This window comes from Aquila chrysaetos, chromosome 6 (assembly GCF_900496995.4).
Source record: "Aquila chrysaetos chrysaetos chromosome 6, bAquChr1.4, whole genome shotgun sequence".
Classification (NCBI taxonomy): domain Eukaryota; kingdom Metazoa; phylum Chordata; class Aves; order Accipitriformes; family Accipitridae; genus Aquila; species Aquila chrysaetos.
The window spans coordinates 52,223,960-52,251,809 of NC_044009.1; the positions used below are offsets into that span (position 1 = coordinate 52,223,960).

A 27,850-nucleotide genomic window follows, 5' to 3' on the forward strand; every position below is an offset into this window, starting at 1 on the left:
CTACAGACACTCCAGGCAACAGAGCGCTGGCTCCCACGGAGAAGACCTCCTCAACAGGGGTGAAGCGCAGCATGGCTATGCAGTAACGGTCTCTTCCAGAGCGCTGGCTTTGCTGACAGCGCGTGGGAACGCGATGAGCTGGAGGTAGCTGGGCTGGTGGCCGAGCCTGGGGGTGCTAGCCCGGGATGGGCTCCCACCGGGGAGCAAGGCTGAGGGCACCGTGGGAGGACGGAGGGGAACAGGGAAGGGGAAGGGCTGCAGCAGTGACGTTCAGATGACTCAAGTAGCTTTTCCCTTATCTTTCTGGCGAGGACTTAACTACGTAGTAAATAGAAGGCTCTTCACCTGTCTTTGTTAAACAAACTTTGTTTTATTCATACAAGGCAATGCACACATATTGCAGACAGGAGGCCAAACGGCTATTCCAATAAAACAGATCCCCTATTCTTAATACTGCAAACTCTTTAAGATCATTTTCTGTAAGAACTGTGATACACCTATTAACCAGTACACATTCACCTTAAACCCCAGACAAAACAGAAGTAGAACCTTGGTCTGAATTCAAAGTTCAGGCGTGCCATCCGTTGGTGGCCACGGCACTCGTTGGCCGACCAGAAGACATCACAGTGCCGGTGAAGGGAGCAGAGCTGTGAAAGCTCAGACGTGGTCAGAACCTGTCCCGGTTGTATTTCCTTTCCTTCATTATTAATTTTCACCAATTCAAAACAGTTTGAGTCAGCTTTGTGTAAAATTTAACTGGTAAGAGCCATAAATTCTAAAAAGTTATTCGTTCATTCAACAGATACATCACAGTGTTTAATGTAAGCAAGAGTAGTGCCTATTATTTCTTAGAAAAGATGCATAGATAAAAATAAGGAAAAAAAACCCCTCCTTCCTATCAGAAAATAATTCCTGTAAGAGATTGCAGCTGCAGCCATGTCCCACTCAGCTCTCCTTTCTAAGGGACAGCCTTCAAAAGAAATTACACTGTTCCACAAGTCCATGAACATCTACGAACAGAAGCTGGAGTAAAATGAACACAGAACATTATTTTTAAGGTTTACTTGTTACGGAAACAATCTGATTTTTTAACATTGTAATTTCTGTACCAAATTAAATCGACAATGCGTTTGTCACATCAAGGCTGGACGAAAGACCACAGTTTCTTAAAACACGTCTCTGCATGGTGGGTGATAGTACAGACAAATTCAATTGTTGCTTTCAGCTGACTATAACTTAGACATGATAGGTTGCCAACCCATACTGGAAGAAAATTTATCTGGTATTGATATTTTCAACACCCATGAAACAAATATATTACAATAAAATTCTCATTATAAAGTTGCACAGATTTCTATGTTAACCATTAAGAGTTTATATGAAAAAGCAGAAGTTATCTACTGTTGATTCCTGATATAAAACAGTAGGTAGAAACCTAATGTAGAAATCTGAAGTTAGATAAATCCTTTGGCAGCATGTTCAGTTACAATCAGGCCTTAAAAATAAATATGATAATGTATAGAAGTATGAAGAGAAAAAACAGATTCTATTAACACCAAACCCCTCTAAATACACTATTTTAATAATAATTAAATTATTTTACACTATCTACAAGTTGCATATCACAGAATTAGGAATATAAGAGATGACAGAATGACAAATCCTGCTTTTATAAAATTTCAGGCTTTAACAGTATGTATATATGTAGCTGTGTAGAAAATCTCAGACAAATGAGTATATACATTATTTATACTTAATAATTACTGAACATAATCAAATCACATCTGTCTAGCCATCTCAAGTTAAGATACTCAGTATTTCTGCTGGACCAAAGTTTTGAATCCAATAAAAATACCTACCTTGATCTCAATTTACTAATAAACATGGAGAATCTATATAAATGATAGCAAGGTTTAGTTTGACTACATACCAGCTTGGAACAAAGTAAACTCTTACCAAAAAATCTCCAAACAATAAGAATTTTGAACAGCAGCACTGAAATTAATTACTGTTCTTAAAGAACCCCAGGAACAAGTTATCAAAATAGTTCAGTATTGCAACATGTGCGATTTATACTAAACTACTTCAAGGGGAAGGATAAAGACAAATTAAAGTCATGTCAAAAGGAAAGACAAAAGCTTCCTTCCAATTGCACAAATTAAATAAAAAAATTTATTTAAAGAGCAGGTACTGAATACCTTATTGCATAAGCATGAGGCTGAAAATGAACAAGGTCATGACACTAAATAATTAAATAAAATGTAAAAGAAATGGAGGTGGCGCTGAGTGAAGGGTGGATTTTATTACTCAACAACAGTCTACAATCCGATAGTTCTCATTTGGTAGAAAATTTATACACCAAACATACTTATTTAGACAATTGGGAGTTTCATGCATTTAATCAAGATGATTTTATCAGTGATTTGCTTCCATTATTTTCCCAATTTAAAGATTATTACTCATCATAAAATTGTTAAAATAGGTATAAATATGATTATGCTAAAGTGAGTAGGCAAATAGTGATTTTTTTTTCAGAGGTTGAAACAATAAAAGAAAGAAATCCCACATTCCTGAAAGATAATTCAGCTCATCTGCTCCTCTCGTACAAACCCCACCCATTAAAAAAGTGCATCAGGGAAGAAATTCTTAGATTTCTTTTCTTAGCCACCAAATGCTACGCTTCCACAGTTCCAAGGCAATTCCTTTTCTAAAGACACGTCTGTCATTTTCAATATGCAGCTACTCCTTGTATTAAATGAGGAGCTCAATCCCACTCACAAAGCACGTGTATTCTGCCTATACATATAGTGTGTTAAATACACCTTTTCCAAATGGTTTAAGAGTTTCTCTGACTGTAATCGGCGTTTATGTAGAGATGGAGATGGTGGCAGAGAAAGGAAATCCAAGAGAGGCAAGAACCCCCTGGTCCCATAAAGACAATTCCTGTTCTACTCGGCTCCCCGTTGGAAAGGGAACAAGGCAGATTCTCACAGTCTTAAGAAGCTTCAAACATTCTCAAGCCTCCTCCTTTACCACAAGGAACTACAATACTCCTTCACTTCTAAATACATCCAAAAAGGAAAAGAAAAGAGATTCTGTACAAGTATCTGGCTCAGCACCTTGTATCCACAGAGTGCCCACACAGTCAGCTGGGAGCATCCCTTGCCTGCTCTTGCAAAGGAGACTTCTGCTTGCAGTACCCCCTCTGCCAAAAGACACAAACGAGTTCTAGCAAAACCCCACCTGTTTTCTTCAAGAGAAACACATCAGAAGTTCTCTGTAGTTTCCAAAAATCTAATAGGCAGCACTGTAAAAATCTCATTTCTCGTGTTTCTGTAGGTACATGGTCCTCACTGTCACAATATCAAATCATTTTCTCTTCCAGCTCTCATCTGCTGAACTCGTGCAGTTGTTCCAATTAGGCAGTGCACATCATAGTGTAAAGCTCACTACAGCAGCACAGAGAGAAGGTGGTCTCTACATCTGCAGGGATTCTCTAAACCCACTTGGATAGAAGGATTATAGTGAGATACCAGGGGAGGCAATGCATAACGAGAGCAACACATAACAACGATTAAGCACCCTCAAGTTTTCAGAAACACATTTAAAAGAAAATGATTTTTGAACAATCTTTTAACTTAAGATTCACAACGTTTCTTGAAAGCACTGAAATAAGGGCTCAAAGTAATCTGAAATTATTTTAAACCATCAGCTAATCTAGTTCAAGCTATCTTTATACAAATGCTTAACAATCAGATCTGATGCGTATTTTTACTCTGCATCACCCTAATGCAGTAAGTTGGGTTATTTAAAAGGAAAATGTATTTTGATATTCGTGACAGGTATTCATAAAAATCATTAGGTCTGGCAACCTTTATTCATTAATTCAGAAATATGAGCTGGTTTGTTTTTAAAGGAGAGGCTGTTGATGGTAATTTGTTTGTTGCTGTAGAACGGAATGAGCAGGAACTGCCACGGGATAACCTGGTCCTTGAGGCAAACTCGATGTATTATTCTGGTAAGCCGACATATCCACTGACATTCCCATCTGCTGCTGGGTGTAAGCAGCTGTGCTGGCAGCTGACGGAAGGCCAGGGTTCTGGTTCACGTACGTCTGGTTTAACACAGAATCTGGTCCTGGGCTGTAACAAAACAAACCAAATCTAATTCTGACAGGTTCATGTCTATTCATCTGACAAGCAGATTTGCAAATAAGAATATTGCTTGGTCCAAAAGCGATCTGTGTATTTTCAAAATGATCAAACAGTATTACGCGTTGTTGTAAATATGCCAAGAACACACAACCTCTAGACAAAAGTAGTAAAAATTACCATCAGGGAGAAGGTGATTTAACAGTTTGCTGAAGCGATACCTTAAATACGCAGCTTGAGCTGGCTGAGTTGCTCCAGAAGAATTTATACTTTGAGGCAGAGACCTCAACTGCCCCATCTGATCAGGTCCTAGGCTATAACCTGGGGAAATGGTGACTTGATGAACACCCTGGATCATGTAGTTTCCACTAGGTGGCTGTACAGGATATGACTGTAAATAAAAACATTGTATACCTTTTATTTTCAATTAAGTAGCAGCAAATGTGGCACAGAATACCACTACAATGAACAAATGTTAGGGTTCAAAGGCTGAATGAACATCAATTAATTTTTTCAACAAGGTTCTAAAACCAAAACATGTAACTTCTCGTAACACATTTTACATAGGCATCCTTTATTTCATCAGAAGCTACCTTTTTCAGAAACACACTGCTAACAAGATCAGTGCTTAATATCTGAAAGAACCTTTTGTGTCACGTACAAGACCTCTGCCCCTCCCAGAAACCTTATTTCTTTCTCTCTAATTTGCCTCATCTTTAAAATGTTCAATGCTTACATATTTTGATGCACAGAGTTGAGTAGGAAGACAGGCACCATACAAGATTTGTTATTTAACACATTTTGGAAATTAAAACATAAAAATATTCTGAGACTGTAACATAACAGGAAAGCAAAAACTTTAGTTTCTTCCATTTATGGTTTAAGATAATGCAAGTCTTTACTCAAAATGCAAATAGAACAGGTGCTATAAGAGGCTTAGTCTACAGAAGTCTATGCTGCTCATTGGTTTTAGTCTTTGGGTACTACATGGACACTGAAGGAATAGACAGTTTTGTACCAAGTCACTACGCTAAGCTGAGCATGGTTAGCTGTATTTTAATTGTACATCTTGTATTTTTCACCACTGGAAGCATGCATCTTGGAAGAAATGGTAAACTCCAGTTGCCTTTTGGCTTAAATTACTTTTTAACCTCGAAATATAATGAATTTTCCATCGTTACCAGAAGTTAAGGACACGGAATTACTTTTAACTGACATATTTTCAGATCTAGCAGTTGCTATGGCAACTATTCTTTTCCCACTGAACAATTAACATTAAAGTAAAATTCACTTAAAGTAAAAACACTCATTCTACGCTTTCTCCAAAAAGGATCTTTAATATATCTTTTTCTCTTCCATTTTTGTTTTCTTAAAATGTCAATATGGCACATTGGAGATACTGTAAAACAGTTTTGAGCAACTACACCCCCTAATACAACATGTTCATTTCTTAGGGGGAAAAAAGCTAAAACCAGACTGGTGTTTCTATATTTAGAAAGTACATTGTACTCATGATTAATGCACTAATATTAAAGTTCACTCCCATCCCCGCTATTAGATAAGAAGGTAACATTTTACTTTAAGACTGAGGACATGACTCACAGCAAGAATATCCACCAACCTGCTGAAACACACAATTCTAACTAAAAAAATTAATCATAGAAGGAATCCTTTAGTATTTTCAATACAGTATCCTTCTGTTAAGTAGAGCAAAATTAACAACTACACCTTACTGTACAAGCAGGTAACTGCAAATTGAAGTACTCTGTTCTAGTGCGTAAATGGTATTTTATTCTAAAGGCTATAAAAAGCCACCAAGCAATGTCAGATTGTTCGTAGGCTAGCAAGAAAGCATACACTTCTTTTTTGCTGTCATCTTTTTAAATAGAAGTCTATATTAGGAAAGTTTCTATTTCCAGAAAGGGATACTGACCTGCACTGAAACACCAGAAGATGTAGGCGGGTATTGTGCAGGATGGTGGAGTTTTGAGTAGGCCGAATACATCGGTGTTTCATTCATCAGTTTGTTATAGAGCTCCAGAGCTTCTAGAACTTTCACATTTAGTTCAGATAATTCTGAATGTTTTCTGTTTGAAAACAAATATATGCAAACACTAAGTTTCTCCAATATCTAGTGTTAGATGGCAAAAAAGGAAGAGTGGTTCATTAAACAGTTTTGAATATGCAAGAAAAAACCACCCTTAAAAGATAGATGGTCCATTTCTTACACATCTATGTTGTAAAATTGCCATTCTGTTTCTTACACCATTCTGTTTCTTATACCAGTGGGACTGGAAGGAGAGTCCAAGTGGTGAACAACTGTTCTTCCCTAGCTGCAATAAGGCAAGCAACTCCACAGGTATTAGTTACCTTTTCTTTTCACCCTCAAATATCCCTAGGAGTCTGAGGGGGGAAGAGGTGACGATAGCATTGAATAGATTTTCCTGTCATGGAGGACAGTCAGCAGCAGACTGAAAATACCAAGCTCTAGACAGATTGCAAAAGGCTACAGTCAAAAAGCGCTAATATAAAATGCACCCACTAACTTATGCAGTAAATTTTGGAGAGCTGCAATCAAATCTTCATACACACACTGGGACCTTGGTACCTAAGCATTAGAAAAGTAAAGGTAGAATTGTTAAAATATCTTTCTTGCAAGATTTTCTAGCTTGCAGATAAAAGAGAAAGTACCAAAAAAAATTAATACAACTGCGCAATTTAAAGTAAATCATAGTAAATAACGCAGAAGCTACATTAAGGCTCACCTATCTATCTCTTCTAGTTTTTCATCTATCATTGGACCCATCTGTTGACAAATATCTGTGAAGACAAAAGTGTCAAGGTAGTTAGTGTCTTGCACAATTAAAAGTTTAAATACAGCCAAAAAAAATACTTTATCCAAGTACACTAACATAGCATATGAAATTGGAGAGCGCACCTAGTTATCATGTGCGTCCCATGCCTCCAGCCCAAATAGACAGGAAAAATACTGTGGTTATTGTGTGTTGTCATCCTCTCTCCTCTCTCCCTTGACCCTCTTGAACAAAAGACTACTGATGAAACACATGGAAAATTTTGCGTTTCTGCTTGCACTGTGCAAGATCTAGGACTTTCATCTCCTACTGGAATATCCAATCTAGAGTGCCTATGAATCTATCTAGATCTGCTGTACTGCAGACCTTCCTTTACCTTCACTTTTTCCATTCTAGGAACACCCCGTTTTTAATGTACACTCCATTGTTATTACACACCTTGAACTAACTGGCTCTTAAGTGAACTGAACTTTCTTTCCCCTCCTAGCCAGCAGTATTTTGGAGAAATTTTCACACAAAATTAATTGCTTATTTCAAGCGGAGTTTTGATAGGTGGATGGATCTTGCAAAGATCAGGCACTGTACGCTAGCTGGAAGTTATGCAAATTACTCTGCTAAACATGGGAGTTGGCTTGGCAACTATTTGAAAATTCAGAGTTATACATATAGCCCCATGCTCCCACTGTGAAATAAGCTATTCTACAGCACACTATTAGTGCAGACCACGGTTTCGCTAAGCCTAAAATAAATGCAGAAGAATTAGCAGCTCAATCCACAAAAGCTAATTGTGAGAAGAAATACAAAAACTAGCTTAGTGCTCAAAGTACCTTCTGAGTCTAGAAGATCTGGAGAATCAAGCTTTAAATCTGTAGGATCTATACTCTGAAGTACCTGCAGTGTTTTATCCATCTTATCCTGAAAGGTCAAGAGAAGATTAAGAACAGTTATTTCTGAAGCATGGCAGAGTCTGTTTTAGTTTTCAAACAAAAAAAAAAGTTCTTTTTATATGAAGAACTATTTGCTAACATTCGGTAACAAAATAATGTTTCAACCAACATACAATCTCAGTAATTTTTTATATTGAAAGTGACTGCATACCTCATCTATATAAACCGGCTCAGGTTCTGCTTTCTTAATTTCTTCTGTAGTATCCTCAGGAACAGAATTTTTATCCACAGTTGCTGAAAGAACAAACATTAGTTTCTTTTCTGCACCTGTGTTACTACGTTAACTTAAAATACACCTTTTCTCCTTGCTTGCCATCCGATCTTTAAACGAGAGAGAAATTTGAATAAGTACTTCAAGCAGTAATGCACCTAGCTGCTGAAGAAGGGAAAATGGGTTTGTCTAGAAAAAAGTTCTGACAAGCTGCTTCCTTTGGGCTGTTAGCCTGATTATGAACCTAGGCCCAGCAAGGGAAAGACTCTTGAGTCACATTAGCATCTAAAAACACCTCCAACACATGTACAGTTACTTTCAGCCAAGTCGTAAGTGTTAAGATTTATTTTGGTATCATAAGCATGAATAAAGCTAACAATGTGATTCTTACAAACCACTGACATGGGTATGAATGTTATTCTATACTAGGTTTGATGTCTGAAAACAGACTTTGACATTTTAAATGGCAAGTTACTGCATTCATATGTAGTATGTTACTGACACAGAATTATGGTAAATTGAACTGAATTTCTGTAACAGGAAAAAGGTAACAACTTACAAGAGCATCAGAAGATTTAAATTGTTAAAGTAAGCTACAGCAGTGGTATGCTTGCTTGCTTGTTTGAAACAAGGACAGGATTTCTCTCTCAATTCTTTCCTTGGGCTGATTTCAGGAACTTATTTTACTGATGGGCTAATCAGTAGTCCCACCATAAGCACACCTTTCAAAATGATCTGTCAGCTTTTAGTAGCTAACTTACCTGCCTCGGGTTCCACACTTAAGTCAGAAGTCACAAAATTAGATGGAAACAGTCCTACTCCTCTATGATTTTCACCTTTCCACCAATTGGTGTCACTGGGGAAATAAAGCTGTATTACAAAACTCTGAACATGAATGCTTTGTGTCAATGACATATTTTGGGCTTTTGACAGAAAACCCATGATATCTAATACACTGTTTCCCTGTGTATCCAATAACAAAGGCAAAGGAGAACGTTTGTAGAGATTAGTAGCCTAGCAGCAAAGCCAAAGACAGGAGCTGGGGCAGAGGGGTGGGGAGGAGAAGAGGAGGGATCGGGGGAAGTAAAATCATTCAGTAGCAATCACTCAAAGTTTAACGCAACTCCTCAATTTTTAGATTGATTAGATGATAGCCCATTATAGCTTCATCTAAAAGTTTACAAGAAGTACACAAGTGGGGACTAACATTAGAACTATAACTCATCTGTCACAGTCTATTAAATTAGAACAGTATTAGCAAGGAAGACGTACTGCTTCGTAGCTATCATTGGGGCAACGGTGATAACAACAGTAATTATCTTAAGTATTTTTTCTTCAGTTTTATTCTTAGCAAATGTGATGCTTGATAGCCACAGATTTAACAATTCCTGGAAGTAGCTGGAATTTAGCACTGTAATGCATATGTATATTCTTATGACATATGTTACAACCAACTAACATTCATCTTAAAAACCACAAACAAATTGGACATACACCACAGAATGAAATACCCAATGTAACACAGGGAGGTTATCCCTGCACCAAAAATGACTTGAGGTCAAAAACTTGGGGTATGGAAAGAATAGTGGAAGATAAAGGGGATTTGAGGGAGGTCAGAGTGATGATATACATTTCTGTGGGGGGGAAAAAAGCATGACAGGAAAAATTTGCTATCCTAAGAAAGCAACAGTTCTGGAATGAAGACACCATCATCAGAGTATATTATACCTGTCATCCAAAACAAAAATAATTTCTCCACTTTTAAAGGTGAGCTCGTTGTCCTCAACAGCTTCAAAGTCATACAGAGCTCGCACCTTCCTCAAGTTCTGATTGTTTTGCTGAATTTCTGCAGATGGGTACAAGGATTTAGTTTCCATTTGTTGCTGTTTCTGCTCTTGCAAAGATAATTCGATAGCTACAGTTAGGGGAGAGAAAAAAAGAAAAAAAAAAAAAAAAAGGAAGTTTGTATATTTTAACCCTGTAAACAAAGGCAATTTGCTTTCCTAGTAAAAATAAATAGAAAATTATTTATTGTTATATTATAAACTTGATCTGTATCTGCTCCTCTAATATTGTAAATTTAAAAATCTTTGCTCCAAACGACTAGCTGTATTTCACATTTCAAGAGCTTTACTCTGCCCTGCAACAGGATTAAAAGACAGGACGTAAATCATGCACAAGTTTTGAAACATTTAAAAAAACCCTCTGCTTTTCATGGTACAGCCCACTACTTGAAGGAGCGCACACACTAGTAATGTCAGTAGCATCATTAGCATGATCAGAAATACTGATAAATTCTTCACTATCACATCTGAACAACAGTAACTATATCCAAGAAAGAGGACAAAGAATAAAACATTTAAATGTTCTGATATTTTAAAGCATCAAGATGAAGGCTAGAACAAAATGTGTGGGTACAGAAGGGAAGTGACCAAGCTCTGTGGAGAGAAAGCACTCATAAAACAATGCCAATGGCTATGTGATGGGGAAGAATACATCTTACCCCAAATCCTCATCCATGAGGAAAACACCTTCATACCATTCTGAATGATACAGTATATTAGGTGCCAGCCTGCTGTGCCCTTGTTTTCAATTCTATGCAGCAGAAGAGAGTACGACTTCCTATTTCCGTGCATTTTAACAAAACTTCTAAAGCACAAGTCTAACCCAAGGCTGTGACTAGCAATTTACCTTTAGCTATATCTTCATCTTCTTTGTTCTTACTTAATGATGAACCATTCTTAGCAGCATTTGTGGTAGCCTGCAAATGTATTAACAATAGAGTAAGTTCAAGTTACAAAGGAAAAAGAAAGCTCTATAATTATATACTTTAAAAAATTAGTAATAAGTTGTTCCTGGTTAGCTACCTTACTGTAGCATTTCATTACTGAATCAAGATGACTTCCTGAAGAAAAAACTACCACTCTTCAGAATCTCAGCCTTGTTTTATTTTGTTTTCAGCAAGGAACAAAGTAAAATAAATAATCAGATCTAATTTAAATAACTGACCTCATTTAAATAATTATTTTAGTCTCATTTATTAAAGTGGGACTACACATTTAAATGACTGCTCTTCCCACCTTTGTCCTCCACTCCTCCCTTCAAAAGGGAAGAAAAAGCTCTTTGGAGTCCTACATCTGTGAAGACCCAAGGTATTAAGCAGCAGCTCGACCTGCTGAAAAGGGAGATCTCTGTATCAGAGCAAAAAGCCACGCTCTATCTTTGCTGGTGGGACAGTGGAAAGGAAGAGCCAATGTACATCAAGTTGGGAGCTGCTTACTTAAAAACAAGTCTCCACAAGAGCATTGTGAAATCATTCTTAGACACCTCATTCTGACAAGGAAGTCGTTCTGCATGTAGCTGGAATGAAGAACCTAGTTTCAGACACTAGCCATGTCTAGGACTTATCAACGGTCCTAGAAAACAATTCTGTACAAGTGTACCAAATACTAATAAACCTCAGCTTTGCTTGTTTGAAGTGAAGTGTATGAGGTAAAAACATCAAGATGTCATTTTATATGTATTTGTAGGAAAGGAAGCATAACTGGTTGCCAGTACTCTAGATCTTCCATGTTTCTGCCATATGTTTTAACACATATCCTAGATTTAGAAGTGAAAACATCTTTGTGGAGGAAGGAAAGATTGTAAAAGTAAAAAAAAAACCCTCTGTGTTTAATACAGAGAAAACTAAACTTCATGTAAGGAATACGTAATAGAAGCTGCAGTTCTAATTCTTAGGACTGATCTTCACCTGACTCATAATTTACATGAAAATATTTAGAAGCATCAATAATAAAGCACAGAAAAAAACTAACTGTCATCGTATCTGCCAGCTAGAATATTAGGCATAATACACCACCAGAAGTAAAATACAAAGGGCGAGGAGAGGGATTGGAGCACCCCACCTACTGAAGAGCCAGGACAATTCCTGACATGGACAGGTAACTGCATGAACAAGAAATGGGGACTCGGAAAAGGAAAGCACAGCAGAGCTCATCTTCAAAAATGTCTCCATTCCAGATATTGCCCTTTGTTTTGTGAGGCTCTGTGAAGAAAAATGAAGGTATGTGCTCCAAGTCAGCAATTAGAACCATGAAACACCAAGTACAAAGTGTGGGCGTAGAATTGCTTTGATTTAAGGTGGTGACAGCTCAGTGAGGCTCTAAAAATGATTGGAAGAAAAGAAGGATCTAAAATGAAGCAACTCGTAAGGGCATCATGAAATAGCCTTTAGTCTGTTCTTATTTTTCCTAGGAAGGCAAGGCCTTAAAAATCAGAATGAATAGAAGTGAACCTCAGCATAAAGAGGGAACCAAACTAGAACAAGGATCCTACTCTCCTCTGATCAAAAGCACAAAAGATCTCATCTGGAGAGCTTTTCGTTTTGTTCACCACCAGGAACAGTGAACCTAACAGTACCATCTATCCCAAATCAGCTTTTACCTGCGATCCAGCTGCAGGAAAAGTTACACCTTCTTCTTTTAAAGATTTAATAGTTGCAGATATTAAGCTACACTGCGGGTCTTTCTGAAATTCTTCCGACCACTCCACCATTAGAGTTTTTAGCTTTTCACATACTTTTGGATGAGCCTAGAAGACAAAATTGCACAAAAAGGGATGCTTGTACCTCAAAATGAACAGAAGGAGTTGTTCCCTCAGTAAAACTGTTACCAAAAACATTTTACTATAAATCCTTAATAATTAATAATTGTCTTGATTAAGGAAATTTGGAAAACAGAGCCTAGAAAATATATGGTCTTTTATACACTGATTCTGATACTACAGATAACATGCTTAGCTTCTGGAACATCATCCTTTCATTTGAAAGCTGGCATAGCAGCTTCTAACACCATTACCCCACTGCAGCACCAGACTGCAGGTAGTTCAGATTTCCCCAATTCTACCAAACAATGGTTTTTTTTAAATCAGGGTTCCTTCAACCCTTACAGCAATCCTCTGAGACAAATTCTCTTGCATAGCCAAAGCTTAGATCTTGCAGGCAGCTCACCTACCTATACTGCTGTTATTTTAGTGGAGTCAATTTTAGTTGGTTAAGGAATGGTTAAGGAAAAGGACTGACAAACTTTTTGGCTTTTCAAGTGTTAGCCATGTTTCTACATCAATAGTTTTGGAGAAATTCAGGCTATCTACCACACTTACCCCAACTTTTCTGCACCTCTGTGTTAGTTAGCCTCCATTTTACCTCAACTTTCTCTTCATTACTTCTAATTTGTATTGTTATTCCCCTCCCAACCATGTAAGTTGGTCTAATATAAGATACTGTCTCTTTCCCTACAAGACAATACACCTTCCCTACCTTTTATGACCTCTGCTATCTTCTCCTCAGATGCCAAAACACATTTCTCCCTGTTAACTTCTCAGGTGACAGGATCTCACAAAAACCTGATCTTTGTACCATCTCTGTATATACGTATGTATGTATGTCTCCTTGATTCAGATTCTCTCACAAAAAGGAATGACGCATTATGCATGATGTACAGTGCCACCCAGTTCATAGGACAGTTTATACTATCAGCTCCTGAATTAGGAACGGAGGTGCAGGGACACAGTCTGGCAAAGGAAGATAATTCCTTGGAGTGGGGGCAAACCAAGATCAAGTTCATGCTCTGCCTGCAATTCCTCTGGCTCCCACATTCTTCTCCAGCCTCTCGCACAAAAGAGCCTCTAGAGCTCCCCTTCCTCCACCCTCATGCACAGGATTTACGGCTACTCTAAATCCACATAGGACCACTGACTTCATTCAACACTGCAAATTTTATGTGCTAAAACCTCACCCAAAGTGATAATCCACCTTCAGGAAAGCAGGTCAGAGTCATGTATTACTCTACTGTATGGCTAAAGAACACCCTTCAGAGTATACCTCAGTAACATTAAACATCAGCTGCGGTTAATCCTGTAATCATGCCTTAAAAAAAAAAAAATCATTGGAGCAAAAAGAGCAACTCTTCAATAGAGCAGCTAATATATCTGAAGGTCATGCCAACACTACAAGGGTAGAACATGGACCAAAGCACTTCAGACCCCATACACTTTGTAGTTTTGTTGACAGTTGATGAAACACTGTAGTTTGAACCCAAAGCATCCAAACTAACCTCAGGATACTTGCTGGTGAATAAGGGCTCTGGGGCTGCTGGGCTCACCTACATCTGTTTCACTTGGCTTGTCTGGATAAGTGCCTGGGACTGCACAAATGCAGCACATGGCCAAAATTTCTCATTTGCTTGTAGTTCAGATCACATTGTAAGCCTGTGCCTCACATGTAAACATATGCTGAACAGTAAGAACGTTGACAAGTTTGGGCTCAAGCATGCATTTAATTGAAAGAAGAGATGTAGCCTGATAGGCTCAGTATCAGCACAAAGACATTTGTTACACTTGTCTGAACTAATTTTCTTTTGGAGGAAAGGGAGAAAGTACAATTTTATCTGCCCTCTGAAGATTATTCCTCCAAGTGGGCCAGGGACACGGGTAAAACAAAGTATTTCCCAACAACAAAATAAATTATGCTCCAGTGGACCACTCTTCAGTGGAATTAAAGGTTTGCTTTTACATCCACAAGTGCTGTCAGACCATGAAGGTCAATGTTCTGTTTCAGAATGGACCATGGCTAATGAGAACAAAGGGGAGGACTTTAAGACCTATTTTTCCATACAAAGCAAGAAACAGAAGAGCTGTGAACTCATTTTGCTTCCCAGCAATTTTATTAGTTTCCTTAATTGCTTTGCTCAGCCTCTGATGATTCCAGGCCTCCCATATATTTGAAGACTAACTTCTTTTTAACCCATTAGCCATTTTTGTCTTCAACTGGAACAGTAATTAGGGGAAAGCTGTTTCTGTTATTCAATTCATTACATCCAGATTTAGATCCCATCAGCTGCTTGACCCTAACCAGTTAGGTCTTCCTTTCTTAGTTACCTCCTCATTCAACATTCTGAGTATCTCTAGAAACTAAGAAAGTTTATCCTTTTCCTTGTAAAAATGCAGTTTAACTTTCTCACAGTTTTCCCTTTGCACTTGAGCCTATTAATTTCATTCAAGCCAAATAAAAACTCTTCAAGAAAAGCTGCCTTCACCATTATCAAATTAATTGAGCTTAGGAAGAGTCACAGATTTTAATTAAAATTGCTCATGTCATTTTGTAAAAATTTGGAGTAGGTATTATCAGCCTGTCACTTCTTTAATACATTATCTTTTCATAATAAAAATTAAAGTACATGAATTTCAGTGATAAGACAAACAGCCAGCAGTACCTGCAATTGCACGAAAACTAGAAAATGCATATTAACGAGAATATTAGTTTTGCCAATTCTTTGCTATGCTGAGATAAAGCAAAGAAGTTACCACAACAACCCTCCCCCAGTACTTAAGGTTATAAAAAATTACCTTATTTATTATACCTCGAGCTTCACTAGCAAAATCACGAGAACATACTTCTAAGTGAAATATTTTTCCACAGTTTGATACACAGGCTCCTAAAAGCTGACAAGAGAAATACAATTGTGAAAATGTATGACAACAATGAAAATAATCCAAAATAAAAGCATACATAAAAAGAGTTAAATTTAATCCTCTGTTCAGCATGCACACTCTGACTGACTTCTACTGAAGATATATAAAGGTATTAATTGATCAGTACACATTTAATAGCTGCATTACATAAAAGAATACAAACTTTTTTGAAAACAGTGATAGTCTACTCACTGTAAGTGCTTGCAAAGCCACATGGGGAACTTTATGATTTACTCTCTTCATGATGGCTTTAAGGCAATCCTTGGCTCTGAAAAGGGAAGAAAGAAACTATTAGCAATAAATGTGACTGACATAATCTGTGGAATGAATGATACCAGATACTCAAGTTGGGTAAGCAAACAAAACTGGGTCTATTGAAAAAAATGTAACTGAACCTAAACCTTTTCCAGAGCCAGTCTGGAAAAAAAATATTTAACAACTTGTTTGTTCTTATATGTGTATTGGATTGGAACAAACTCCATTTTTACACTGGCATTTTATATTGATTTCCATAAAACTGCTGACAGGTCATAAAGGGAGCAATTGCCAGTAAGTTGAGGAAATTAATTTGAAATAGACAATGAAAGAAACATCTATATAATAATAAAAAAAAAAAAAAAAAAAAAGAGAGGCAGTGATGATTAAATAAATGGTTCTTTTACTGGCTACTGTTAAGGGTCTCTATGGATTTAATTTAAAAATGGTGCTCACAGGTTGTCAGCTCTTGGATCCCATTTTCAAGACACTAAGGACACATAAAGACTTTATAATTTGTTTCAGCAAAATCTGAGATAAGTATAGAATAACAATTAGCACTCTAAATGTTACTCTACTGAGGAGTTTCATACTTAAAACGAGCATTAACGGCATGCACCAGCTACATGGGCTGAGGTATATGTAAGGCTTCATTAACACTATTATTTTGAACCTCCTAAAAACATGAAATCTCTACGAAACGAGCTGATGCGGTATCTTTACAACTAGTATCACTTGCAGTACACTTGAGCTAGAAATGTCTCCGCAAGGCTGCGTTTCTCCATGTCGCCTAGCGAGCTCAGCTCAAACAACCTCTGCTCTTCACCACTAAGGCTATGGTTCCCTGGTCACTTTACGCAGGCACAAGTGAAAGCCACTGATGAAAGCAGTGGACCAAACACCTACCGTCCCCTCCTACGGCAACACAGTCCCCTTCCCCTCCTGACTGAGGCTTTAGCAGTCATGCAGTGCCCGGATCAAGGAACTGATCTGGCTGCACGTCATAGTTTTCAGCCAGATCTCTGCCAAGATCAGATTGACCAGGAATCCATCGCACAAGGGACTAGAGGAAATATTTGACAACCCTCTTCAACACAAATTCTCTCTCCCGTCAATTTAAAGTCGTCATGGAATTACAACCTTTGGCAAAGCTTAAAAAAAAGCCTGAGCAGAAATGAAAGCAAAACTGTTTCACTGTTAACATTAAGAGAGATGTTTGTTTCAATGTTTTGTTTCAAAAGATGTCTGTTTCAATGTACTGTGTGTACAGTAAACTGCATCTATATTCACGTTTTGGTTTAGAGCAATAGTCTGGTTTTGAAACAAATTTTCTGATCGTTCCCACATGTTGCACGTTTAGTTCACAGTGGAGTTTTGCGCACACAAATTTATTTCCTTTTGGAAGAAACTAAGCCAGAAGCTCCTCTGTGCACACAAAATGTGCTCCTACCTCTCAAGGAGCCATGAGAGTCAGAGCCAGTGACAGGAACTGCAGACAAATTTGCACCAATGCTGGTGTGGATATTAAGTTTAGAAGAGTTTAAACCTGTTCTGAAGGGGGGGGAAAAAAACCCCAAACACCCTGAGCTGCAAACTGGATGGATGCAGTGGCTTCAGTACCAACTGCTCTGGTTTACTACTCTAGCCCTATCGTGCTGAGCTACTTGGTGATCTACACGTAGCCAGAGAAGTATGGTTTTAGACCTAACATTGAGTATGTTAATATACAAACAATCCAAAGTCAACATACTTGTTGTTAAGCTATGTATTTATTTAAGCATAGGCAACAATGTTCCTTCTTTTCAGAAGATGGTTTTTAGTGAAGGGCAGGAGGGAAGAAAACTACACAAAATTGAAGTAAAATGTGTTAGCAGTAGTGGCATTTAAAATTAAGAATTTAGGATTTTATAGTATATACAAGAATATATATTAAGATTGAATTAAGAATTCAGCCTATGCACTAATTCAGGTTTACTTCAAAATTTAGAACATGTTATCACACAAGAAGGTTACCTTAAAATTCAGCAAATACTTTTGCCCATTATAGGATCACTGAACTACCATTTATGTTTCTATATTACCACTTAAGCTAAACCGGTTCAAACAGATCAGTGTTTTGATCCCCATTTTTTTCCCCCTTTTCTCTTCCATCAGTCCCATTCTTCCTAATGAATAAACACAGACAAATTTCTCATCATAAATAGCTAACTGTCTTAGCTAGATAATTTTCTGCAAAGAAACTAGTTCACTTTTTCCTACTGGCACAGTCTCCTCTCGAAATTTATGCAAAATCATTAAATATGAATAACTTGGTCTACTATACAAAACTCCATAAAAATTGGAATGCACTCAGCATATACAAATTGCTCTACTAGAAATCCTGCTGGAACATTTCTTTCAAAGAATTTTAAAGCCAACTACATATATTTGTAGAGCTTGCAGAAGTGTCAGATTGGTAGCACTTTTTGCATAGCTGACTACGATGAGCATTTTGAGCTGCGTTCTCTCTGAAACAGTATTCTTCTTCACATGAACATGAAATTATACGTTTTAAAGCTGAGATACAGCTTACCCATTAGGAGTACTTCCAACTTTGTCACATATATCCATAATAAGACCCCAGTCCTCGCTGGTGTTATATTCATTTGTCGCTTTTTCTATAAAGAAAAACAAGATTGATTAAGCGTAATACCCTATTAAGTTCAGATTCTAGTCAACAAACACTTTCTCAGCCATACCAAAAAAGATGACTCCATATACAAAATACTCAGAGGCAGTGTCTTCTACAGATTAGCATGAATTCTTGCTATCTTGTAGAGTGCTATGTACAGTTTTCAGCACTGGACTAACAGATGCGATAAGTATTTAAGAGTTCCAAAAACAGAAACAACTCTTGAAGTGTAATGTTGTAAATGACGAAAAAGAAACTGCTTCTGTACAGTTTGTTTAGTTACTCCAGGTTTAAGGTATAGCCCTAGTTTAGAGTTTGCTCAAGGTCTTCTAACATTTGCATGCCATTAAATATTTCATATGGATGTTCCAAGAAAAAAAAAAACCAACCTCTTTAGGACTCTAAAGGAAAGCTATCTCCTCATTCAACACACTTATTAAAATATTTTCTTCTACTAGATTTTTCAGGAAATCTAAATGCCACAGCAAGTGCTGAGAAAAATAATGGCATGGAAGGATTAATAAAAAACACAGAAGGGGGCAACAAAAAACAGACTGCTCTATCAAAAGAATGTATACTTAATTAATATTTGCAACATTTCATTCTATATATTAACTGATAAGTCTTAATGTTGTTTAATTGCGCTTGTTATTTTAATCACATGTAAATATTACAGTGCTACTAAAATAGCTTATAAACAGCAAATTAAGTATTTTATACATTGCCTCTGCTGCCTTACAGCTTAATTTTAACCTGCTAATTTAATATTTTAAGTACATTCAAAGACAAGTGCTTTTAGATTTTTATGTTATGTATTAATCCCATCAGAATGCACTTCAGAATCACGGCAATATCATAATCAGCATTTTTACAGAATTTTACTTTGGTAGGAGAAGCCACTAAATCCCTTTGAGATGCGTACTTTAAAGAATATTTAGTAGATTAAAGCAGACCATAACGGTCACTCACAATTAATGTGATGGTGTTCTGTGATAGCAGCTGTTCCAAAATTACAAGGTTTGCTGACAGCAATACTACCGCAGGATAAACCCAATTTCATGTGTGCAATTAAGCATCTTCTCTGATAATCAGCTTCACTACTTAGTTTTGCAGTTAAAAGTTGCAACAATACCCAGGCTGGGTCAGCAGAATGGCTTCCACAAAGAAAACACAAGCATAGCAGCCAACAGTGCCCCTAAAAACCCTTTTGTTACAGATGTAAAAGCAGACCAAGAAGGAGGAATGGAAATTTGCAATTTCGGCCATAGATTATCTTCACAAGCTTAGACTAACTATTTAAGGGAAGCAAATACTGTGTTGAAAGCATGTTCCTACAGCATAAACCTTCTTCAAAACTTACCTGGAAAGGATGTAATTGTTAAATTTTCTTTTAAGTGCATCAGTGTTTTTAGGACACTAACACAAAATTCATTGCTTGTTCTTGAAAATAAACGAGTGCCTGCAATTTTGAGCACTTTAACATTCAATTTATTAAAAAAATTCAAACCAAAACAATCTCTATATGCACATTTCCTGGATATGTGAACCATAAGTACTGAACGATCATGAAAGAACAGCACAATGCAATGTTTGGTGCACACAACTTCAGCCTCGTGTTTCCTATGAAGTTCTGCCAGCTAAAACTGCTTTTTAAAAGCATCGCCTTGCATGTCTCCATCCCCAGTGGTGTGAATCCTCCCATCAAAACTTGTCAGTCAAATTAGTCCATCTCATTAGATAACAGCAGCCTTCAGTTGTGCATATAAAGCCAGCCCTCCTGTGACAAATAGCACCAATGCCTATAAAACAGACTGGGCACACATTGTTTAATAGCACTGCCTGGTGTCACCCTGACCTGAAACCTGTCTTCCCTCTGAAATTCCTGGAATATTTTAGAGATGCCTCCTTCCGCAAGTCCCTCTCTTCCACATGCAGAGAGGGAGCAGCTAGCAAGTAAGAAATGGCGGTAGGTCAACAAAAAGGCATGGAAGCCAAGAAAAATGGAGGTTGTGTTTCACACCCGAGTCTTCAGAACCATAAACCACCACAAACAGCAGTGACCAACTCCAGCTCTCAGCAATGCCCACTGACTCAGGAGGATACAAGCTCAGCTGAGACACTCCAGTGTCTCGATACGCGTGGGCACAACTAGCGAAGCAAGCCTCAAGACAGGTATTGTCATATGTGTAAGCTTTGTTTATCATTTCAAACCAAATGGGTTTTGGGTTCAAACTCCAAAACCCCAAACCCAGACCTCCAAACTTTCCTCCTCCTATGCTCCCTTCTCTTTCCCTCCACTACTCTCCTTTTAAAATGGGAAACAAACCAAATCAGGTAATTTACTTTTGGAGAAATTATTTGAAAAAACATAATTGCATCCACAAAATACATATAAGATGCTTTGAGATGACACCTATCTGACTCACTAGTAAAAAGCACTCTCTTCTAAAATATCACGGCAAAGAAACAAACTGAAATAGATACTCGGACATAAAAATATGTAGGAAATTTAAAATTACTTTGTTTACAAGCCAGTCAAATGCAAGCTTGTAATCTGACCCTGCAGTGTAAACACTGCGAAACCAAGCACCTCACTTTGTACATGCTGTCATGCAGAGCCAAAAAAAAGATACCCCACAAAGACTGCCAGATAAGGAACAGGGTAAAACAAGGGCAGTGGTGCAGCTCCTTCAGCCTGCCGGGACCCATCAACAGCTCTCCTTTCCTTATGGTGTTTGTTACGTAGACACAATTGTCACTTTTGTCCTCTACAAAAGACTCAAAAGCGCTTGCCAGAGGACATATATTGAAGTTTTCCTGGACCCTTAGAGGAAGTCACAGTCAGCTTTGCCTGCCATGACAGAAGACATCCCATGCTATCCTGATCAACTCTTCCACTGTCTACAGGAAAGCTTTGTGTTTACCAGGCTTTGCTGAGAAGTTTCAACTCCACACCTTCTACACCGTGAAGGACAGCATAGCTACCATAACGCCTAGCGCTACTCACTCGCAGCTCCCGTGCTTCTCCCCGCCTCTCCCCCAGCCAGCACATTCGTACACAGAGGCACGTCAAATGCAAACTCCCTCCTCTTGTATCCACGCAGCCTGTTCTAGGAGCAGACATGGTCCCAGTGAGAATAAGAAGGCTGCCCTACGGCAAACTCTTACAACTTCTGAGGTTTTCTTCCCTGCCAGCATGACAAATTTAACAGCATCTGTTTTTTTGCTTAACATGAGCTCCAGCTGAAGAATAATCTTGAAGGATAACTATTTCACAGATGCTGAGACATGGACTTTGATCAGAAGAAACAGATGTGGGAGGATGCATTTTCCAAGACTTTTTCAGTGCTAAGAGAATATAAACTTTAAAAAAAATGCTATGACTTATACTCTGTAGACCCCCAATTAATGAACACTGGACATGAGCTTACTTTTATAGAAATAACGATAAAAGCAAAATATGCTTCTTTTTATTGCTGCTTGGTATATTTTTAAAAACCCACAAAGAATTAAAAACACAATTAATCATTTTTAACTGGATCAGTTCCCTGATCTGATTTGCCATGCAGCTGCACGGAAAACTATGCCAACACAAGAGAGGAGATAGCACTAAAATGAGCAGCTGGGAAAGGGATGGGAACTGTTTATTGATATTACTGCCAAAAGAAGAAATGCTTCTCAAGCTACTGCCTTCAAACACTGTCACCAACTCTTCCAGAAAAGAAGGCAATGCTTTACCACTGCCTGCTAAAGTCAAGTTTTTCAGGACCCTCCCTCTACCACACAACATCCAAAATGCATCTGAACGGAAAGCTGAACATCACCTTTCCATCCTGACTGCACTAGTTCTTTTCCCCTTTTTCACAAGAAAGGGATGGGTAATACACATAAATAACACCAAAAGACAGGAAAAAAAGTAATACTATGAGGACTGCAACTGGGCAACACGTGGCAATCCTCAAAAGCATCCCTCTTTACATCTTTTCAAACATCGTGTCCTCAGTCCCTAAAGATCCTGGCATAATGTCAAAGACCTGCACTCATAATTAAGTGTGCTACTGCACATTCACTCTTACAGGCCTGGAAACACCAGGCAGAGCTCGCAGCCTCCCTACCTTGCAGCCTTCATACAGCCCCTCTCTCGAGACCTGCTGCCTTTTTGGCAATGCACAACCAGCACTGGATTCCCTCAGGTTTGCAAATACAAAAGCAACACACCCCATTTCTAATATAACACTGAGAATTCTGCAGATACGTTACGATCTATATTCACAATGAAAAGAAGCAAGGAAAACAGCAAGAGCAACCGCGGGCATCTTAAAATACCCGTATGAACACGAAAAGGAAGAAAAGAAAGGGAATTGTGGGAACTTCACAGCCCCCAGAATTCCCTCAGCGAGATACGGGCACCCCAAAAGTTCTGCAGAGGTAACCAACATGACACTTTTCCTACCAAAAGTGTATCAGACTGTTACACAACACAAATCTCTCACCGGCTGCTTCTGCTGAAAATCTATATCCCATTCAACATATAGCATTAGCATTTCACACTGACACAGCAAAATCAGCAATCCTGGTCTGATGACAGCTCTACCTCTATGCTGCCTAGCACATACGACCTTCAAACCTGCAAAATATATTGTTATTTCAGTCCTGAATTTCCTTCAGCCAGGCTTGCCAACAATGCCAAATAACACCTCAGATAAAAAAAAAAAAAATACTAGAACATAACATTTTTTTTCCACCTGTGGCAATTTTTACGCTGGAAACAAAGATAAAACAAGCACTCCAGCACTGATTTAGCACAAAGAACTTTTCAATTTGATATGGCATTTGCTAAAGACTGCGATCACTACAATAAAAATTTTCTAGTGACTGATTTGTCCCCCAAAGCTATGTGAAATAAAATCTTGTCTGCACATAAATATTTCAACTTTTACACAGAGCCATTCTAAGTATATAAAAACAGCGTTCATATATGGAAAGTAAAAAACAAAAAGAATTGAGGACTACTCCAGACTGCTGTTTTTCAGAAGATAAGGCAGAACCACATGGATGAAAACCAGAAATTTAATCCCACGCACCTTCGTTTGTTTGCCTTGCCTTTGTATGGCCAAATTAGAAAATTCTAGCTTTGATTTAATTAGTGATTATAGACACTATGACACTGTAGTCATATGACTTGGATTTCCAGTAACACTGCATGGTCCACTTGGTCCCTGCTGAAAAGGCAACCCTACTTGTAATGAACCGAAGTCCCTATTCCTGTCACTGAATATTATATTCTAAAAAAACCTGGATCAAAGTGGAATATTAAAATAACTTTTTGCAATGTAAATCCAGTTCACTGAGAAGGCTTTTTAAGATACAAATTTTGCTTAAAAAGGGAGTGTGACATTTTGTTTCATTGAGTCAATTGGCCAATAACCTGAAAAGCAAACAATTCCATTTGTCAGACAATCTGCAAACTACAAGAAAAGCATTGAAAAGACTAGGGAGGGATTAACAGAGACTTGTACTCTAGAGCTGGAAAGCACCAAAATGAAAGTTACCAACAGTCACATATTATGTAACAAAACATCCCTCATAATATAATTAAAAACAACAAAAAAAAGTGAGGCTATGATATATTAAAAAAAAAAAAAAAAATCAAGGTAGGGCTGAGGGAACAGACCAGTAATAATCTCAAAAATGAGGAAGAAATGCCATAAAATTGCAGGCTCAGAATTCAGGAATTTTAATCAGTCAAGTCAAGGTAAAGCCACGGACTGAAGACTGGAAAATACTGTCCCTACTTTTCAAGAAAAAAAGAAACCCCCAACACCCAAAAAAAAACCCCTCAATTGGAATCATAGAATCATTTAGGTTGGAAAAGACCTTTAAGATCATCGAGTCCAACCATCAACCATGGTAAGCTAGTGGAGCAGAAAGTTGGAAAGTATCATCAATAAAAGGAAAGGCTGAAAGATAACGTAAGGGGAAATGTAAACCCTTGAGGTGTGGATTAGGGAGAAAAAGCTAACAGTTAGCAGGGCAAAATGCAATTCACACAGTCAGAGTCAATAAAAGATTCCCCTAGAAACAAAGTGCTCAGCAGTTGGAAACAAGAGGAGGACAACGAGTACGCCAAGTTCTAGCACAAGAAAACACAGGCCACCAAGGTAAAGCAGCCACAAAAAGGCAAATACAATCCTAGAATGAAACGTGCCAGGTAAACATTTCAGTAAAGCACAAGGAAACGTGAAATGCTATCATACAAGTTATCAGCGATCCATGATACGGTGTACAATTCTGGATGCCAGTCAAACTACACAGAAAAATACTTCCTACTCCCTTGCTCATGTCAACAATCTTATGAAAGAAGGCTAACTAAACAAAAGATGAAAGGGAATAGGCTTGTTCTCTATTGAAGGAGCAACTACTTCAGAGATGAAGGTTATTTAAGAGGAAGGACAACGCTGGGAAAACATCAAGTGCACATGAACTAACTATGAATAGATTTAGACAGGAAATTAAAAAGTTTCTAACACTCCAAAGAACTGAAGTTTTGGAGTATCCTCTCAGTAAGAAAAACAGATAAAAGAAACCACACTTCTCTAAAACACGATTCCATAGGTTAATCTTTTGACACTGCAACTACATACAAAGAAACCAAAGCAGATGCCAAGGAATTAAGACGCTGCAAAGCTCTGCTGAAAAGCAAACATATGGGTTTAGAACCAAGGAAGCAAAACCAGCTGTGGCAAAGCAAAAGCACATTTACCTACATTTTCTAAAGGTGCCCCAAGAAAAGAGCGGTACTAGACGTATGGTCTGAAGAGAGAGCTGGATCAACCTCATTGCTGGCTACTAACAAAAGCGGGGTCCTGTTCTTCCTTTGCAGGGGTGTCCTGCTCCTCTTTTTCAGTACCATTTCACAGCCTTTGCTGAGCTGATTCAAGTCATCAAACTTCCAAACACATCACCTTCATAGATGATCTAACTCACGAGCCAAATGCTTTACTCTGGAAAATTAGTTTTTTCTGCCAAAAAGAGGTGAATCAGCTAAATGGTGAATAAAAAAAAAAACAAACAAACCCACAAAGCCACAACAACCTGGGTGGATGGGACCATGGAAAAGGATCTCTCCTTTCCTCAGCATCAGGCCATCAGCTGGGCTCATGGTATATACCTTTCTTTAAAAAAAAAAAAAAAAAAAAAAAAGACAACAAAATGTAAAAACGTTAAATCCTGACAGATGCGTATTAAAAGCATGAAAAACCACTCATGTAAACACTGCAAGTTAAAGTACAGTCTATCCACATTTGATATTCTGGATAGTCTAATTTCCAACGGAATAATAATTTTTAAAAAAGCTCCTAAAGGCAAAGAGATTTTTCCTGGCAAGGAACTGTAAGATTTAGCCTCAATAATCACAAAGCTCCTATTCCATTGCACTTGTTTAATTGTAGTAAGTGCAGACAGTTATATTTAGTATATGCAGGGCAAAATTTAAGAAACTGCAAGTGAACAGACTGTCACTTTTGAAGTACTATAGTCCTGAAGTTCTTGACGCATTTAGGTTTGCCAAAGAATTCTGCACAGCTGTAAGAGTTCCCAGTTCAGAAAGTCTTCACTTGTGCAAATACATTAGTTAGAGCCACGTGAAAGGTTAGTGGCAAAACACATGTAAAACTTCACAAAGTATCTGAAGTAACTGGATTATGCGTAGCTGGTCTGGCAAGTTTCTACTTTCATTTCCATTGTAGGTCAACACTACAAATCTCACGATGGTTTGTGAGAAGACAAAGAAGAAAGGGAATGACTTTATTACACAAACTTTGCAGACACATTAAGAAAACAGTGCAACTTCACAAAAAAGAGATGTTGTGGTAATAGGAGCACTCACAACCACCTCTTCCACCTGTATACATCCTGGCCTTGACAAAAATCCCAAGAATGTTGAATTCTTCTCTTACCTAAAATTCCAGTGTAACAAGAAATGTAAATCTGACTCTGGTCTCTAGTTTAATTTAATTGCTTTTTCCAGTGGTTTGGTTCAGGATAGGCATTGTTTAAAAAAAAAAAAAAAAATTAAAAGGCAAAAAAGAGAAACCTAAAAAAGCAACGCGCAGAGCAAGTCAGATGCTCAAGAAAGCACAAGACAGAGCAGAAACACAAAACAAAACAACTGACTCATCTTCTTCATCCTGTCGATGGCACCAACTCTGGCCAAAGTTGCCTCACGGTTTTGTAATGGGAAGAAATGTCAGTTTAGGCTTAACTCGATGCCGTCGAATCAGCCCCTAGACGATGCCTTAGTCTCGGGTACTGAAAGAGGCATAAAAATGGGTCTCTACTGACATTAATAGAGTTGTTTTTCACTCTCGAGTTCTACACCAAAAGGGCAAGCTTAACGTCCCGCACTTCACGGAAACCCAGCAAACCGAGCAACGCAATACGAAAGGCGGGAGGCAACAAGACATCTCAGAGACAGGCTGTAAAAACCGTAAAACTTTAGAAATCACAGCGCAGCGGCCCACACGACACACTTCCTTAAACCGCCGAGCGCAAATTCGGCCGGCCCGCCTCCGGCCCCGTGTCTCTACGTGGGCCACAACACCCTCAGAGCCCCGAGGGGGCAGGGAGAAGCGGGGTACCCCCCCCGGTCCTGTCAGAGACGGCACGCCGGTGTTCCCCTGAACCTTGGCGGCGGGGCTGCCGGCAGCTCCCGGCGCCTCACGGACCGGCTGCTCGTCGAGCAGGCCTGGAACGGCGGCTTCCAACACCGGCCGTCGTTACTCTTTCTCCCTCAGGAGCCGCGGGGAGGTGAAGAAGAAAGAGGAGGAGGAGGCCGCCGTCCCGTTGGCACCGGCCCTACCGGCCACCCGGGCCCAGCCGCCGCCGCCCGGCCTCCCCGCGCCCCGCCGTCCCGCTCTGCTCACCCACGTCCTGCTCGAAGGGGTTAGGAGCGAAAAGCGGCATCTCGGCAGCGCCTCAGACGAGACAGCCCGGCCAGCGGCCGCCCGATCCGCCGCCGCCGCCGCCGCCGCCGCCGCCCGACCGCCGCCTCAGGCCCCCGAGGCAGCCCTTCCTCGCCTGAACGCGCGGCGGAGGAAACCCCGCAGCAGCACCGCGACGACGCACCGGTCAGGCTAGAGAGGGGGGAGTGCTGGGTTGGGGCGAGAGGGGCGAGAGGGCGCCGGTACCGCCCGGCGGGAACGGGGAAGAGCGGGGCGGGCGGCGGCGTCAGGCATTCGCTGGGGCAACCCCGGCGGGATGGGGGCCTCGGG

General features: G+C 39.0%; 1 protein-coding gene across 4 annotated transcripts; it reads right to left on the minus strand.

Annotated features, from left to right (window-relative positions):
• Positions 1–350: 350 nt before the first annotated feature.
• Positions 351–27,631, minus strand: STAM2 (signal transducing adaptor molecule 2). Of its 4 annotated transcripts, none has more exons than XM_041124335.1 (15): positions 27,503–27,570; positions 25,346–26,888; positions 18,480–18,564; positions 15,845–15,920; positions 15,527–15,622; positions 12,566–12,712; positions 10,814–10,883; positions 9,851–10,037; positions 8,884–8,978; positions 8,063–8,145; positions 7,792–7,879; positions 6,917–6,971; positions 6,085–6,238; positions 4,373–4,542; positions 351–4,142 (listed from the first exon to the last, which is right to left on the minus strand). In XM_041124335.1, exons 3-15 carry the CDS (start codon positions 18,515–18,517, stop codon positions 3,911–3,913), a joined length of 1,491 nt encoding a protein of 496 aa, XP_040980269.1. In that variant the 5' UTR covers positions 18,518–18,564; positions 25,346–26,888; positions 27,503–27,570; the 3' UTR covers positions 351–3,910. The 4 variants fall into 4 exon arrangements, with proteins under 4 accessions (XP_040980269.1, XP_040980268.1, XP_029873966.1 ...); XM_041124334.1 differs by having other exon boundaries at positions 25,342–26,888; XM_030018106.2 differs by lacking the exon at positions 25,346–26,888 and having other exon boundaries at positions 27,503–27,631.
• Positions 27,632–27,850: the final 219 nt, after the last annotated feature.

Bases quoted from the DNA above. Each gene is read 5' to 3' on its own strand.
- STAM2 (XM_030018106.2), bottom strand. From the start codon at position 27,542: ATGCCGCTTTTCGCTCCTAACCCCTTCGAGCAGGACGTGG. The intron at 7,880-8,062 runs GTATGCAGTCAC...TTGACCTTTCAG, and splicing joins AGCCGGTTTATATAGATGAG to GATAAGATGGATAAAACACT. The intron at 6,239-6,916 runs GTGAGCCTTAAT...GTTTTCAAACAG, and splicing joins AAACTAGAAGAGATAGATAG to AAAACATTCAGAATTATCTG.